At 46.8% G+C, this 16,272-nt stretch overlaps 1 protein-coding gene across 1 annotated transcript in view; it reads left to right on the forward strand.

Annotated features, from left to right (window-relative positions):
- The first annotated feature begins 355 nt into the window (after window positions 1-355).
- The window catches only part of ADRA1B (adrenoceptor alpha 1B), a 51,614-nt gene continuing 35,697 nt past the window's right edge, over window positions 356-16,272 (forward strand). Inside the window, exon 1 of the mRNA XM_019433759.2 lies at window positions 356-1,856. Coding sequence (XP_019289304.1) covers window positions 908-1,856 — 949 coding nt within the window. The 5' untranslated portion in view covers window positions 356-907. The remainder of the gene's footprint in view (window positions 1,857-16,272) is intronic.

The following is a 16,272-nucleotide window of genomic DNA, read 5'->3' on the forward strand; positions in this document are numbered from 1 at the left end:
AACAAACGAATGAACCAAGAGAAGCCTCTGGGCTTACCAGGGAGGTAAAGGCTGGGGGTTGGTCTCAGATCCCACTCAAGTCCCTCTCACCTGCTGCCTAACCTGGCAATTCTTCTTTCAGGCTCCACACAAGTTGCCTATCCCCCTAAGTCTGGGTGCTGATTCCAGACGCCCCCCTCCCCCAGGAGCGGTAAGCACCCCACGCCGCTTTTGAGACCCAAGGGTGAACAGGAGGGGCAAGAATCCCAGCGGGCCACCTAAGGTTGGGGACGGGGCTCCCCAAGCTCAGGTCACCCTTCCTCCCCCTCCCATCCCTTGGCTCGCGTAGGTCGGTGGGGGAGGGTGGCGGGGAGCGCGGCCGGCCCAGGGCTGCCCAGGGTGGCGGCGTCGGGGCTGCGGGCGCCTTCGCCGGACCCGCATTGCCCCCTAGTGCCGCGCGGAGTCAGGGCGCCGGGCTCCCCCGCCTGATGTCACCGCCGTGCAGTCAGCCCAGAGGCGGCTGGTTGCGAGCAGACCCTCCTCGGCGCTGGCTGCGCTGGGCGCCGCTGCCCGCACACCCGCCGCCGGCCGGGCCGAGCCGAGCCGGGCGCCCCCCTGCCCGCCGCCCCTCCCGCGCCGCTCCCCGCCTGGCCGGCCCGGCGCGCCTGACGTGGACCATTAAACTTGGAGCTGCCGCCTCGGCCCCTCTCTCCTCCGCCTCCCTCTGACAGCCGGGCGAGCGGGCGGCTCGGTGCAGGCAGGAGACGCGCCGCCGGGGCTGGGCTGCCCGGGGGGGAGATGAGTCCTCGCCGGGAGGGCGCCTCTGGGAAGAAGACCGCGGGCGAAGCAAAGTTGCAGGGCAGCTGAGGAGCTCGGCCGCAGCCCTTCCAGCCCCGCTCACCCCAGGCTATGGAGGGCCGACTCTAAAATGAATCCCGATCTGGACACCGGCCACAACACATCAGCACCTGCCCACTGGGGAGAGTTGAAAAATGCCAACTTCACTGGCCCCAACCAGACCTCGAGCAACTCCACACTGCCCCAGCTGGACATCACCAGGGCCATCTCCGTGGGCCTGGTGCTGGGCGCCTTCATCCTCTTTGCCATCGTGGGCAACATCGTGGTCATCCTGTCGGTGGCCTGCAACCGTCACCTGCGGACGCCCACCAACTACTTCATCGTCAACCTGGCCATTGCCGACCTGCTGCTGAGTTTCACCGTGCTGCCCTTCTCGGCTGCCCTGGAAGTGCTCGGCTACTGGGTGCTGGGACGGGTCTTCTGTGACATCTGGGCCGCCGTGGACGTCCTGTGCTGCACGGCCTCCATTCTGAGCCTGTGCGCCATCTCTATCGATCGCTACATTGGGGTGCGCTACTCTCTGCAGTACCCCACGCTGGTCACCCGGAGGAAGGCCATCTTGGCGCTCCTCAGCGTCTGGGTCTTGTCCACAGTCATCTCCATCGGGCCTCTCCTTGGGTGGAAGGAGCCCGCGCCCAATGATGACAAAGAATGTGGGGTCACTGAAGAACCTTTCTACGCCCTCTTCTCCTCCCTGGGCTCCTTCTACATCCCTCTGGCGGTCATTCTGGTCATGTACTGTCGCGTGTACATCGTTGCCAAGAGGACCACCAAGAACCTGGAGGCCGGAGTCATGAAGGAGATGTCCAACTCCAAGGAGCTGACCCTGAGGATCCACTCCAAGAACTTTCATGAGGACACCCTCAGCAGTACCAAGGCCAAGGGCCACAACCCCAGGAGTTCCATAGCTGTCAAACTTTTTAAGTTCTCCAGGGAAAAGAAAGCAGCCAAGACCTTGGGCATTGTGGTCGGTATGTTCATCTTGTGCTGGCTACCCTTCTTCATCGCTCTGCCGCTTGGTAAGTTGGGGACTGGCGGACGGGGAACAGGGCGTTTTCAGATCTGGGGTTTACTGACGAGCTTACTGTAAAGTTTTTCGTGGGGTTTGTTTTTTATGCAGCCTGTGTGTGTTTGGAGCCTGGGGAATACTGTTTGTTCTGCAAAGGCTTTGCAGATTGGGTAGCTGGCTAAGAACCAACTCAGGTGTTAGTGGAACACACGAAGTAAGGCGCTAGTCTCTTGAAATAGAACCACAGGAGGAAAACCTGGTATGTGGAATGACTCATTCAACAGCATCGGTTTAATAATTAAAAAGGACACTGGACTTGAACATCACACCAGCGTTATCTCAGTAGTAATGATGTGCGGGCTAAGGCAGCGTCACTAATGCAGCATACAAAATAGTTTGTAGTTACCGCAGACGCGGCATTTGGGAAACAGGCAGGCGGCTCGTACGCAGAAAGGCAGTTTTCATTCAGCATTTCCAGGGCTCTTGCAGAGACCCACGCTCCCCATGAGCTTTGCAGAGGTTGCGTTCTCCCCTCCTCCCTTTACCGCTTGCTATCACCTCAATGCACTCCCTTCATTATGAGTTAATAAGGGCCTTTTAACAGCTGCACGGCCCCATCCAGCCTTTGAGTTACTAAAGCTTGAGATTTGAAAGAGAAGAAAGACACCCGGAGGGTCACATGTTTTCAGTTTTTACCCAGAAATGTTCTAACTCTGGTGATTCATGGAATACCCAGATTTAAATTACAGTGGTCCCTCACCTTCAGCTACCAGACACCAAATCCTGCTAGGATGAAACTGAGTTCTTCCTCTCCTATAAAAATATGTCCATCTTCTTTTGTTTAATGGTCTGACTAAGTTGTTCAAAAAGCTTCCTGATTTTTTCCCAAGAAGACAAGATCTGGTTAGGAGGTAAATCTACAGGAAGGTACTGTGACACGCTGTCCACATGGCTTGGGGAACACTTGTCCCTTCTCTAAGGCACTGACCTGCTTTGGGTTCCTCTCCTGTCCCTGGGAGATACTCCGGAAAATGAATGGAGGGAGGTGATCATTGCAAAGTCATATGCCATGATATCAGAAGAGGTAACGGCTGCTACGTGCCACAACCATATATATGCCTGCAATCACACCCAGGGCTCAGTTAGAACTGAACATAATCCCTCAAACAACTAAAATTCTGAAGGCACACTGCTTTTAAGAGAAAGGGGCAAATGGAAAGAAAGCAAATTGAGATTAGGAGTTTCCATTTTCCAAAGATGAAGAAAAAAACCTGTTTAACCTACTCTCCATGTTGTCATTTCCAAGGCAGGCTTGCAAGTTAATGCCTTTCAGAAATAATTTTAGTGCATTACGTGGAAAGCGTTTGAAGCTGTACTCCACCCCACCCCCCTCCCAGGAGTGGTCACATCTCACTGCAGAGAAGCTTTTTTTTTTTTTTTTCCCCAAGGTCTTGGGGTCCTTTTGCAGGCTTGTTGGGTTAAAGTGAGTAATAGTTCACACTGCTTTGGATCATGGTTGTACACGGAAGTGATTTGGTCATGTATTAGCTATGTGACCTTGGGCAAATGAACACTCACCTGTGAGCCTCAGTTTCTCCATCTGCAAAATAGGGCTAATTACTATTTGCTCCATGGGGTTTGCACTAATGTATGGAAAGGGCTTAACACAGTGTCTGGTGCACAGCAAAATCTCAGTGAAAGTCAGCTTAGTACTACAAACCAGATCCCAGTCGTCCCTCAGCTACAGCTGTGTTTTCTCTTTCTCTACTCATTTGACCATCCCACACCTGTGACTAAAGGCTCAGAAGAGAACTGAGTCCTTCTCCTTTCTTCTTTCTGCCTCTGCCCCCCCAACCTATAGAGACTAGGACCAGAGCATCCTCAGGAAGGAGAAGGCCCCAGCAGGATGCAGGGAATGGATCAAAGGTGCAAGCTTTGACTTTAGGGGGCAAGAGAAACAGGTCCAAATAGGTGAAGAGGCTGCCCACATGCTGAAATGGAAAGAGCACTGCCCTGGGGTTCAAGAGCAATAGATTTCTAATGTGAGCTCTGCCATCAATCAGCTCTGTTATCCTAGGCCTGTTTTACATCTCTGGGCTTCAGATCTCACTTTCAGGGAACAAGAGGGTTGGACTAAATCAAGGGCTCTCAAACTTTAATAAAGATCACAATCATCTGTGGAACTTGATAAGCATTCAGCTTCTTAGATATAACCCACAGAGAATTTGATTCAGTACATCAGATAGGTCTCGGGAATCCTCATGTTTAACCAGCCCACCAGGTGATTCTGAAGAGGCGGTCCACAGACCAGGCTTTGAGAATCGCTGGCCAGGGGATCGCTCAGTTCCCTTCAGGCTCCAACATCCTAGACACCAAGGTTTAAACGCGACAAAGCTTAGCCCTTCCCCAGACACATGGTGGTGCAGGATGGTGTGACTTCTCTGTGGGTCCCACTCTTCAAACTCATCCTCGGTTTCATGTCATTCACACTATCCCCACCTTTCCTCCCTTTCTGTTTATGACCTTCTGAGGCCTTAACCCTGGATTCCATGGCTTGCCCTCAGAGCTTGTTTCTCCTCTCCTTGCCATGAAACCTTTCTGCACATCCCTGCCACTATCTCCCGGAGATCTCCTGGTGTGCGGTCCCTAAGCTACTTCACCCACCTCGTCTCCCCTGGCTGCCCAACCCTTGGCAGGTAAGAAATATGGACTCCAGGCCTTGGTTGGGATGGACTCTGAAAAGTACTCAAGAGCTTCAAACAGAAAAGGTGCTTTATCAGCATGTTTTTAATAATTTAAGAAGAGCATCCCAGCAACATAAAGATGTGGGTTTCTACTTCCCCTGAGTTCAAATAACACCCAAACAAAATAAGCATGATGTAGAACAATAACTCTTTTGGAATCTGAAGAAGGTTCCAAATTCGAAATTTTCCATGAAATGCTTTTCACTCACAAGGAGAGAAAGCAGATCTAGGGGAAGACAATCATTGGCAAACAGAGAAGTGCAGGTAGGAGTAACTTGCAATTAGCAACAGACTTCCAGGTGCCTGGATGGCATGAGATTTCCATAGCTGTGTTTGTCTTCTCTGTGGGAGAGAAGGGTTGGGATCCCTCCTGGGAAGGAGGGAAAATAGTCATGCCCTCTGCAGGGTCCTGGTCAGGGGCCCCATTTGTTTTCCTTCCTCACTTATTTTTATTTTTGGAAGCAGGACTGGGCTGCCCGCAGGGGTGGGTCTCTCGTCTCCTGAGGAGTTCTCCCCACCTGTAACACCCTCCCTACCTCTTCCCCACCCTTCCCCTGCGGCCTCAGGCCAACTTGGGCCAGGGACCAGCTTTTCCTTACTAGGGAGCAGAGATGGACGCCACCAGACAAGGACCTCTTTATTCAGGCCCTGGAATCGGGCCTTGGAGGGACAGGAAATAATTGGAATATAATATAGTAGCATTTCTACGCAGTAGGCCATGTGCAAGATGTCCAAGGAATCTTCGGCTCCCAGGCATTATAATGAAGGCTAGCTCCCACCTACCTAGGGAAGACCTGGCCAGGGTCTTGAGAAGTGGCTGGGCTACTGAGGGATGTGCATTGCCTTGTGGGGATACATGGGGGGTTGGGGGGAGGGGAGCAGGAAGTACTGGGCAGCCAACTGGTAGCTGGGCTTAGTGCGTTGTTTAGAAAACACTGGAACCTTGCCTCGCTCCAAATCTTTCTTCCGTCTTTTAAAATGCTGAAAGGCACCAGGAAGCCATTATTGAACTAACTGCTTTCCCCTCCAAATAAATGAAGGTCAATTTCAAAGAAACAGTTGTGTTCTCATAGTACTGGGACCAAATAGGAATCTCTCTCTGCACTGATTTGTTTCTGTACTCCTCTCATTCAAATTGGGGCTGATGAATTCCTGCCTCCCACAAGAGCACTGGGGAGGGTGAGGGTCTCAGAGATGACTCAGGACAGGGCCACCGCCACAAATATACACACTAACCCTCCAGCTCTGAGGTTTCAAAACACAGGGATTTGAGTTGCTCACAAAGAAAGCAATTGGTTTAAGTGAGGGAGAAATTTTTACACGCAGGGAATCCTTTCTGGAAAAGGAAAATATATTCGACCATTTATGAAATCATCAATAAAGACTTCCTAATGCATCTACTCTGTGCTACATGGCCCCTGCCTGCAGGATGTTTACCACCTCGTGAGATCTTATTTTTATGAAGCATGTACTATATGCCAGACATTCTGCTAGGCCCTCTACAGACATTATCTCATTAATCCTCACAGCTACCCTGACAGGGGAGAGTAATTGCTCCCTCTCTACAGATGAATAGGTGGGAGGAGCTCAGAGCTGGAGCTGAGCTCAGAGAGGTTAGCCTTCTTGCCCCAGGTCATATAGCAAGTAAACAATAGAGCCAAGGGGTGAATCCCAGTCTGTCAGGACAGGCACATAACCTGTTCCACTGCACCTAGGAGATATCTGGCCTTCTTGCTTCCCAGTCCAAATCTGCTCTCATAGCAAATGTGCTCCAAAACTCCAGAGCTGCCATGTCAAAAGCTGGGTATTATACTTCTGTTACAAAACCTGCCTTTCTTCCACTCCCCACTCACCTGTGCAAAAAAGACACCCAGAAAATGTTAGGGAAGGGCATCCACACTCTAGCTCAGGGCTAGATTTGCTCTGTACCTACTGCACCGTGTAGGATGTTGGTCTCCCAATGCTGGACCTTCCATCGCTCCAGCCAGAGGAAAATGTGGGACCTTACCCTTTAACTGAGAATCTAGCTCTATGTCTTTAGTCATTCATTCGTTTGCTGAATAAGTATATATTTATTGGATGTCTACTGTGCATTGTGCTGAAGGTACAGTGGTGAGCAAAACGGCTATGTTCCATGTTCTCGTAGAATTTAGTTCTACAGGGGAACGCAGACCATTTGAAAAACACATGCACACAAATAACACGACACAAATTGCAACAAGTGACTTAAAGTAAAGGGATGAGATGCTATTAGAAGTAAATAATAGGAGTCAGCATATCACAGGGGTCCCTGAGTGACATTTAGGCGGAACCTGAAAAGTGTGGAGGAGCTAACTCAGTACAGGCAGCAGATAGAAGAAGAGGGTCCGGGCAGAAGGAAGAGCATGTCCAAGAGTCCTAAGGCAGGAAGTGGTGGGGAAGTAGCAAGCTTAGAGAGTAGGGGGACCAGGTACAAGTCAGGGCTGGAGGTGTGGGCAGAGGGCAGGCCACGCAGGGATTTCAGGCCACATCAAGGACTTTAGATTTTATCTTAAGGCCACTACTGAAGGGTTTGAAGCAGACAAGAGATACCATCTGAGTTATGTCTTGAAAAGATGACTCAGGCCTCCGTATGGAGCACAAATGAAAGGTGGGGCAGGTAGGAGGCCACAATCCCAGTGAGAGCTGATGGTAATTTAGACCAGGCTGGGGGCAGTGAAGGTGGAGAGAAATGGACAGATTCAAGGACTTGGGGATGGGTTGTTATATGATTCAGGAGGTTAGTGAGAACAAGAAGTATGTCTAGAATAACTCTGATGTTTCTGGGTGATGGAGGTTATCATTTGTTGAGATGCCAGCAAAACACCGTCAAGGGGATTCCTCCTAGGATCTTCCTCAGACGCCATTCATCAAGGTTCATAGGACAGCATGCTGGGAGTGATCTGCCAGACACTCTTATGTGTTGAGTAGACAAAATGTCTCAACCCAAAAGCAGGGAGCTGTGACCAACAGCTAACCAACTATTCATCAGAAATATCTGACAGGGGGCTCTTTCCAAAAGCCTAGATTCTTGAGCTCCACCACAGACCTATCGTATCAGAATTTCTCATGATGGGGCAGAGAATTTCAATTTTTAACAAGTTCCCAGGTGATTTCTATGCAGCCAACATAGCACCAGTTCCCCCCAACCCATGCCTGGGAACCCCTGGAATGAACACCCTGTGAAGAGCCAGGAAAATTTGGTTATGCTTCCCCCAGTGCAGTCAGAAGCATCTCCAATCCTGCCCAGTCCCTTGGGCTAGTCCACATGGAGAAAGGCAGAAGGCTGATGAGAAGGAAAGTGAATTCTTTAAACTAGAGCCTCCCTGGAGAAGAGGAAGAGAAGGAGCACCGTAGAAGCAGCTCTTCAATGTATTGGGTACACTGCCCAACACTGAATGCTCTGTGTTGTTCATAATTCTCACAAACCCCTCTGCAGAGCAAGCATCATCATCCCTGTGTTTATAGGTTAGGGAACGAGAGTTCAGAGGGGTTTGGTAATTTGCCCAAGGTCACACAGCTAGTAAATGGTAGAGTCTATCAGACTCCACATTTGGCACTCAATAAGCATTTATTATATTATCCCTGTTGTTACTACAGTGCTTCCTGAACATTTGTCTGGGGTCTGGTGCCGAAGGGTATAAAATTTTTACTGGCTCATGACAAGATGAGAAAAAAATTAGAAAAATTCTGTGTTTTTCCAAATGTATTCAAAATAAATGACTGTCCTTTTATTCTAAAGACTATGTCCTTTCTATTTTGGGACACTGAAATAGCATTTCTTTGATGGAATGATGGTAGTAAATAGTGATGATGATGATGATGATGATGATGATGATGTGTGTGTGTGTGTGTATGTTTAATGACCTACTTGGCAAAATAACAAGTTGGTAGCCCTACATCTGTCCCCACCAAAATTTTTTTTGAAATTTTACTGTGAGGGTCCTAAAGTCTTGGAATCACGGAAGATACCACGGTGGTTAGACACAAGACGTATTTGTGGGAGAAAACAAGCAGTAAAGGAGGGAAGGAGGCAGAAGGGAAGGAGGGGATAGATAATGAGTTAGCCTCACCTTTGCAGTGGCATTCAAAGGACTGGCAGAAGGGCAGGCAGGGGGGAAGAATTATGTGTGAAGGGTCATGCTTATCAGGTAACTACAGGATGGGGGGCCATTTGTGGAGGCACCGAATCCTGCTGGGGCAAAACAGGCCACAGAAATGCCAGCAGGTGCACATGTAGCTGCATTGCCATCACAGCTGGGCCTATTCAGGTCTGTAATGCAGGAAATGCCTTTACCTGAGTGTGTGTGTGGCTCATAAAAATAACTGATGGCAGCTGGACCCACTGGGAAATTGCTTTCTCTGATATCTCCAGGATGTTTCCACAGTCACTGTGCTCCAGACCATGTCTGATAATAATACTACTAATACATCCCATTTATTGGATCTTGCCATGTGCCACGCTCCCTGAGCTACACTGGGCTAGGGGTACTTCTGTACGTTCTCTAATGGACTCCTCTCCAAAGGCTTACAAAGTGAGCACTGCTTTGTCCCCATTTTACAGATAAGGAAACTGAAGTCCAGAGAAGTTGAGTGATTTGCCTCAGGCCACGCAGCTGATGAGGGGTGGAACCTGGATTCACAAGGAGGCAATCAGATAATGCTAAGGAGTTATCACGGGGGGTACCCTAAGTGTGGAGCTCTGAGCTTTGATTTATGGAACCTCACAAAGGAGTTGGGGAAACCAAAGTCTATTCAGAGAAGGAGGAAAGGAAGCAAGTAGCTGCCTATCATTCAGCAACTGAGAGGCATCGTGTCCTAGAGAGAAAAGTAAAGAAATCTAAAAATAATTGGGTCTTTCCCCTAGCAAGATGTCAAAATTTCTCTTTTATTATGGGTACTTCAGACATTGTGCAGTCTCACAGCTTATGACTGGTAATTTCACATACTTTTTCTTTTTTTTTTTTTTTTTTTGAGAGAGAGAGAGCACGAGCTGGGAAGAGGGACAGAGAAAGAATCTTTTTTTTCAATCTTAATTTATTTTTGAGAGAGAGAGACAGAGCACGAGCAGGGGAGGGGCAGAGAGAGGGAGACACAGAATCCAAAGCAGGCTCCAGGTTCTGATCTGTCAGCACAGAGCCCGACACAGGGGTCAAACTCATGAAATGTGAGTTCATGACCTGAGCCAAAGTCAGACGCTTAACCGACTGAGCCACCCAGTTGCCCCAGAAAGAGAGAAATATTAAGCAAGCTCCAGACTCAGTGCAGAGCCTGACACAGGACCCAATCCCACAACCCTGAGATCATGACTTGAGCCAAAATCAAGAGTCGGATGCTCAACTGACTGAGCCACCAGACAGCCCAGTAATTTCACATACTTTTTTAAGATTTTTATCAAATTGGGGAAAACAAAATTTGGAAGATTTTCTTTCATAGTTTAGTTTCTGGCTTGGATATATTTCAGAACGTGATTTGCCTCTGCCACCCACATACATGAGGTCCCACACTGTAGGACTTCTCATATCATGGCTCAGACTCTGGCCCTACCTCTTGATGTCACATATCCAGGTGAGTCAGCATCGTGAACAAGAGAGTATTTCTAGGAGCTGTTTTTCCACCTTGCAGTAAGTGGCTAGTGATGACCAAACTATCCAGAAAAAAAAGTCTGCAAGCCACATATATTTATTCACTATATACATTCAACCCAAATGAATGGGTTGCTTAGTAGCTCCCCAAAATGCTCATGGCCCCTATACTCCATGGCCTCCCCGGGCAAGGGGAAATATGATAGAGGGAAGTGAAAGCAGAAACAGACAGCAGTCCTAATCAATTGCAGTTAACAGATCTTACTTTTGAAAACTTCACAAAATCGTACAATATAAGGAAAATTCCTGGGGTCTCTCCCAGGGCCTTGAAGAGTCCCATAAAGAGAGGACCCCTGAGGCTAAGCAAGTGCTGTTCATCCACCCCAAGCACCGCAGGCATGGCTCTCCCTAGCAACCTGGTGACTGATCAACTTCTCTCTCCTCTACAAACTGTACACAAGAGTAAGCAGTGACCACATCTTTCCTCTCTGCCTAACACGGGTGCTCACAAAGCTAAGTGAATGAGTAGATAGCAGCACTATGAGTTTAGCAGGAGAATTAGGAGAGTCCTATAACTCAGATAGAATTAGTTGCCATTTCCCAGGCTCAGTCAGCTAAGCGTCCGACTTCGGCTCAGGTCATGATCTCGTGGTCTGTGAGTTCAAGCCCCGCATCGGGCTCTGTGCTGACAGCTCAGAGCCTGGAGCCTGCTTTGGATGCTCTGACTCCCTCTCTCTGCCCCTCCCCTGCGCTCTCTCTCTCTCTCTCTCTCAAAAGTAAATAAAACATTAAAAAAAAATTTTATAAAAAGAATTAGTTGTAATTTCCCAAAAACACCTTGCATCTTCCTCCTCCTGTGCATTTGCTCAGACTGTTTCCCTCTACTAGAAATGCTCTTCCCATACCCTCTGAATATCCAAATCCTGCCCACCCAAACCCTAGTTCTGTGGACACCTCTCTCACAGAATTTTTCTTGGTCCCCATGCCTTTCCTGGCAGTGATCTCTCCCTCCCTCCCTCCCTCCCTCCCTCGTTTATGATGCCTGCCACATCTGTCCATGGGGATCAGCACTGATGTGCACATCTTTGGCAGTGCTATCAGGCTACGAACCCCTGGAGGACAGGGTCCAGGTTTGACGCATCTCATCCTAAAGACAAGTACCTAGTAGACTCTGTAAAATAGCGATTGCAGGGGCGCCTGGGTGGCTCAGTCGGTTGGGCGTCCGGCTTTGACTCAGGTCATGATCTCATGGTCTGTGGGTTCGAGCCCCATGTCGGGCTCTGTGCTGACAGCTTGGAGCCTGGATCCTGCTTCAGATTCTGTGTCTCCCTCTCTCTCTCTCTGTCCTACCCCTACTCATGCTCTGTCTCTTTCTGTCTCAAAAATCAAAATAAACATTAAAATTAAAAAAAAACATAAAAATAAAATAAAATAGTGATTGCAGCCACGATTCACACAGTGCTTTCTAGACTTTATCCACCATTTTCCCATCAGACAGGTATTAGGGTTTTGCCCATTTTATAAATAAGGAAATGGGCCTAAAGGGGTTAAGTGACTTATCTCATTCCTAGCAACTATTACAGGCACATTGAAAGGAGATTGTAGTGACTGCTCTTGTAAAACCAAAATACCAATATGGGCCTGGTGCTGGGGTCAATGGGGAAAGATTGGATATGTGAAGGCTAGAGTGGACACAGACAGGAGCTTGAAAATTGGACAGTATCTTCATCCTTTATTAAAAGGTTATTACTCCACCCACCTCGGGGGGAGACCTGTCTATTGCCAATCGGCCCCCAATTCCACCTTACTAGCCCTTGTCATGTTCCTCTCACTTCTTGGAGAGATATGGTCAGCATCAGTCCCCGCAGAAGCAGGGGAGGAGGAGACAATTCTGGTGACTTTATATAGCAGGGCCAGAGTAAGACCTTAGAGAGGCCTGAGGTGACGTGAAATGAATGCTGCTGTCACCTCCATCTGTAATTCTAAATTAAAACACATACAGGGGCGCCTGGGTGGTTCCATCGGTTAAGCATCCAACTTCAACTCAGGTCATGATCTCACTGCTGGTGAGTTCGAGCCCCGTGTCGGACTCTGTGCTGACAGCTCGCAGCTCGGAACTTGGAACCTGCTTCGGATTCTGTCTCTGTCTCTCTGCCCCTCCCCTGCTTGTGCTTTGTCTCTCTCAAATATAAATAAAAAATAAACATTAAAAAAAAACACATATACATGTGTGTGCACACATACACATACACACATGCACACAGGGCCCTACAAATAAATGTGAGGCCTACAACATTCTGATGCACGCCATGAAGACTACTTTGATTTCTGGAATAGCAAATTACTTCCCAAAAAAGTGGAGATGTCACAAGTCTGCCAATGCTCTATAGACTCACTGGGTCTGCTTGACATGTAATGCGGCATTGCTCTATAATGGAACGACCAGACGTCCCCATCCCCATTATGTCTGTTACCAAACCATGATGATGGTTGTTATTATTATCATAACCCCCTCTTATTCTCAAATGTGTCTCGATTTGAATGATGAAAGTACTTCCCTCTGTGAAGTTCCAGAGGAAGAGTGCGCTTGCCTCCTGGTCACTGAGGACCCTGAGGTGGGGACAAGAGAGACTCGGCACCCACAGCCTCAGCCATCTGGAGAAAGATGCATAATGACAGTGCAGTGAGCCACAATTTAAGGAGGAAAGACGCAAATTCTCATGTGTGTTTTTTGTGGGGAAACAGGAGTTACTGTAAAGGTTGATTTGCAATTTTTGAATCTTCATCTGGCTGACATACACTAGTGACGGAGGTGGGGTCTGGAACCATGGCTGGCTGACCCTAAATACTTAGCAAATGAAGGAAAGGATCCATCTCACGCAAGACAAATGATGGGATCTGAAGGACACACATTTCCGGAATGCAGAGACGGGAGAAGGGGTAGGCTGAAATTATAAGATTTGAGGGGCAGGGGGGAAAGTGAGCTGTGTCTGAAGGACTCCTAAGACTGGAATTTCTAAGAGGGAGGGGCATCTTCACTCTATCCATCACCCCCACTCCTGGTGTGACAGAGCGTGGGTCAGCCCAAGGTACAGTCCTCACTGGCAGGCCTGTGTCAGCAGGACGTCTGACCACACCCACCAACAGCCCATCTGAGCCCCACTTGAACACTCAAGCGCCCTTCTGGTGTGAGCACACAAATTGTGCTATAAAGGTTTCACCAATGAACAGTTTGGGCCAAAATGTTCAGAAACAGAATGTTCTAGTACACCCAAGGCGACCATTCCTCACAGAGCCCCATTTAACTTTTTCCAGGGGTATCTGCTCACAGCACCTTGCTCCCCTGAAGCTGGGATGCATTTGGGGCTGGCTTCGCATGATTTTTGAAATTCTTCTTTAAGATAGAGTTTCTTGCCAGGCTGACGTGCTTTGCTTACAGGCTGAGCTCAGCACCCTGGCTATGCCCCAGAAGGAGGTTAAAATGGGACCAAGGGCAAGCCGGGCTTACTGTCATTCACAGGCATGGGCCCCAGGGCTCACACTACCAGCACAGCCGGGCAGAGTTCCAGGGAGGCAGCTGGTGGGGGGAAGGAAGTTCCACCAACTGGAAGCACAACAACAACAAAATTACATCTCCAATTTATATATTCAGGCCATAAATTGCCCCCTGGCATCAAGAGAAAGTGGTAGGGCCCCTTTCCCTGCTCCCAAGTACACCCTTGCAGTCTCCATTTGTGACTCCTTGTCCGAAGCCCTTCAGAAGTTACCTTAACACAATGGTTCTTGGACTTTCTTGCTCTCTGGGCCCCTTTTGGCAATCTGGCGAAGCCCCTTCTCACCATAGACACATAAATAAGAGACAGGAATGCAAAGAAAACCAATTATGTTGAAATAGTTATTATAGTGCTGAAAACAAACAAATTTATGATGGAGTAAAAAATGTTCTTCTTTATTAACATATTAAATAAATGAGCTCCAGCAGCAAGTCAAATAAATAACTACTATAATTCTGAAGTAGTGACAAGTGGTTCACGGTATCTGCAAAAAATGTAATATGATATCACAAATCTGATTTCTATTGGTGACAAATCCTGATAATTCTCCTATGGTTTGCTGCCCACATTCCTACTGAAGGAAGTGCTAACTTTCAGCCAAAGGTTAGTTTAAAAAAATTTAAAAAGTGACTCTTCCCATCCAAGTTCACAGACACCCCCTTAACCTCAGAATAAGAATTCTGCTACACAATATTATAAAGATGTACTTCAGGATGTTAGGCTCTTTAGACATTTTTCTGTATCAATTTAAATGCACATGGACTATGCCATCATGCTTTATAGCTATTTTGCATAACTACTTGCAGCAACTTTTTATTAGCTAATTTCTTTACTAAAAAATAACACATAAACATTTAAATTAGAAAGAAGAAAAAAAAAAAGCAATGAACAAAACTCTTCTGCCCTTGCCAGACCCAGGTCTGACTTTATCCTGGACCCTCAGTCGTTTTCCCAGAAGGAAACACTATTACCCCAGGTTGTGTGTGCTTCCAGAAATATTCTATTTATTTATAAGCATACATTTGTGTCCGTGTGTGTGTGCATAAATTTGAGTGTATGTGTGTATGGGATATGTGTTTCTACCCCGTTTACTTTTACAAATGATATCATTTTCTAAAAATTCTCAGATAAGGAAGGTTATGATCTGTACTTAACAGGGTGTCCTGGGCATGTCAGTGTATAGAGTTACTGCTTTCCTTTCATGGCTGCATAGTAACCCATTTAAGGGTGCATCCTATTTTACTTACCAGTTTCCCCAGTGATTGACATTTAGGTTATTTTTGGCCTTTTACTACAGCCAACACTGTTGCAATGAATATTTTTGCATATATGTCTGTGCCCACATATTTGGGATAAATTCATAGAAATGGAATCATTGGGGCAAGGAATGTTTGGTATTTTAGGTTTAGCCTGATTATGTTCAATTTTACATAAATAAGGAATTTTAAATATAATAAAATGTACAGTGTTATTAAAACAAATAGGTTAGATCTATGTCTACGAATCTATTATTTAGGAGAGTTATTCATGACATTTAAATTAAAAAACTAACTCATAGAATTAACTTGTAATCCCATTTTTTTTAAATTTTTTTTTTAACGTTTATTTATTTTTTTGAGACAGAGACAGAGCATGAACAGGGGAGGGTCAGAGAGAGGGAGACACAGAATCTGAAACAGGCTCCAGGCTCTGAGCTGTCAGCACAGAGCCCGACGCGGGGCTCGAACTCACGGACCGCGAGATCATGACCTGAGCCGAAGTCGGCCGCTTAACCGACTGAGCCACCCAGGTGCCCCTGTAATCCCATTTTTAAAAGCCATTAATCTAGTCACCTCCAGGGGTACAATGAAGGGAGGAAGAGTGGATTATTAATTCTTTTATATACCTCTGTATTATTTCACATGTTACAATGAGGAAATATTCTATTTGTGATTAAGAAAGTGTGATAGAATATAACTTGAGTTTCAAGAGTTACCATGGGGCTATTTAATTTTTTATGATTTTAAGAGAAAAAGTATCAATGGCCAAAAGGAGAAAAATGTTATTTGTCATTTTTAATCTAATTTTAGTTTACATATACTTACATATTTTTTCTTGATAAACATATATACATATATGCGTGTGTGTGTGTGTGTGTATATATATATCCTATTATGTGATCACAGCTCTAGAACACTTAAAAATTACTTGTCCCCTTTCTCTGTTGGATACAGACGTGCCTAGTTCCACACTTCAAAAACATGTTGTCAAGTTGCTTGTTGATTTTTGGTTTTGTATTTTTTTCAAAGTGAGAATTTATCACTCTTCATAGCAAAAAATAATTTAGACACAACAGCAAGATATAAAAAAGAAAGGAAAAGTCGCCCATAATCCTTCTCTCTATATCATGTTTTAATATTTTTCCTATAAGACTTTCCAGAATTTTCCATATGAGTGTGTGTGTGTGTGTGTGTGTGTACACACAGATTTGATCACCTAGTATTTTAATCACTAAGCATCAAGTGCTGACTTCTTTCCATTTCAAT

This window comes from Panthera pardus, unplaced genomic scaffold (genome assembly GCF_024362965.1).
Source record: "Panthera pardus isolate Hobbes unplaced genomic scaffold, ASM2436296v1 HiC_scaffold_2, whole genome shotgun sequence".
Taxonomy (NCBI): domain Eukaryota; kingdom Metazoa; phylum Chordata; class Mammalia; order Carnivora; family Felidae; genus Panthera; species Panthera pardus.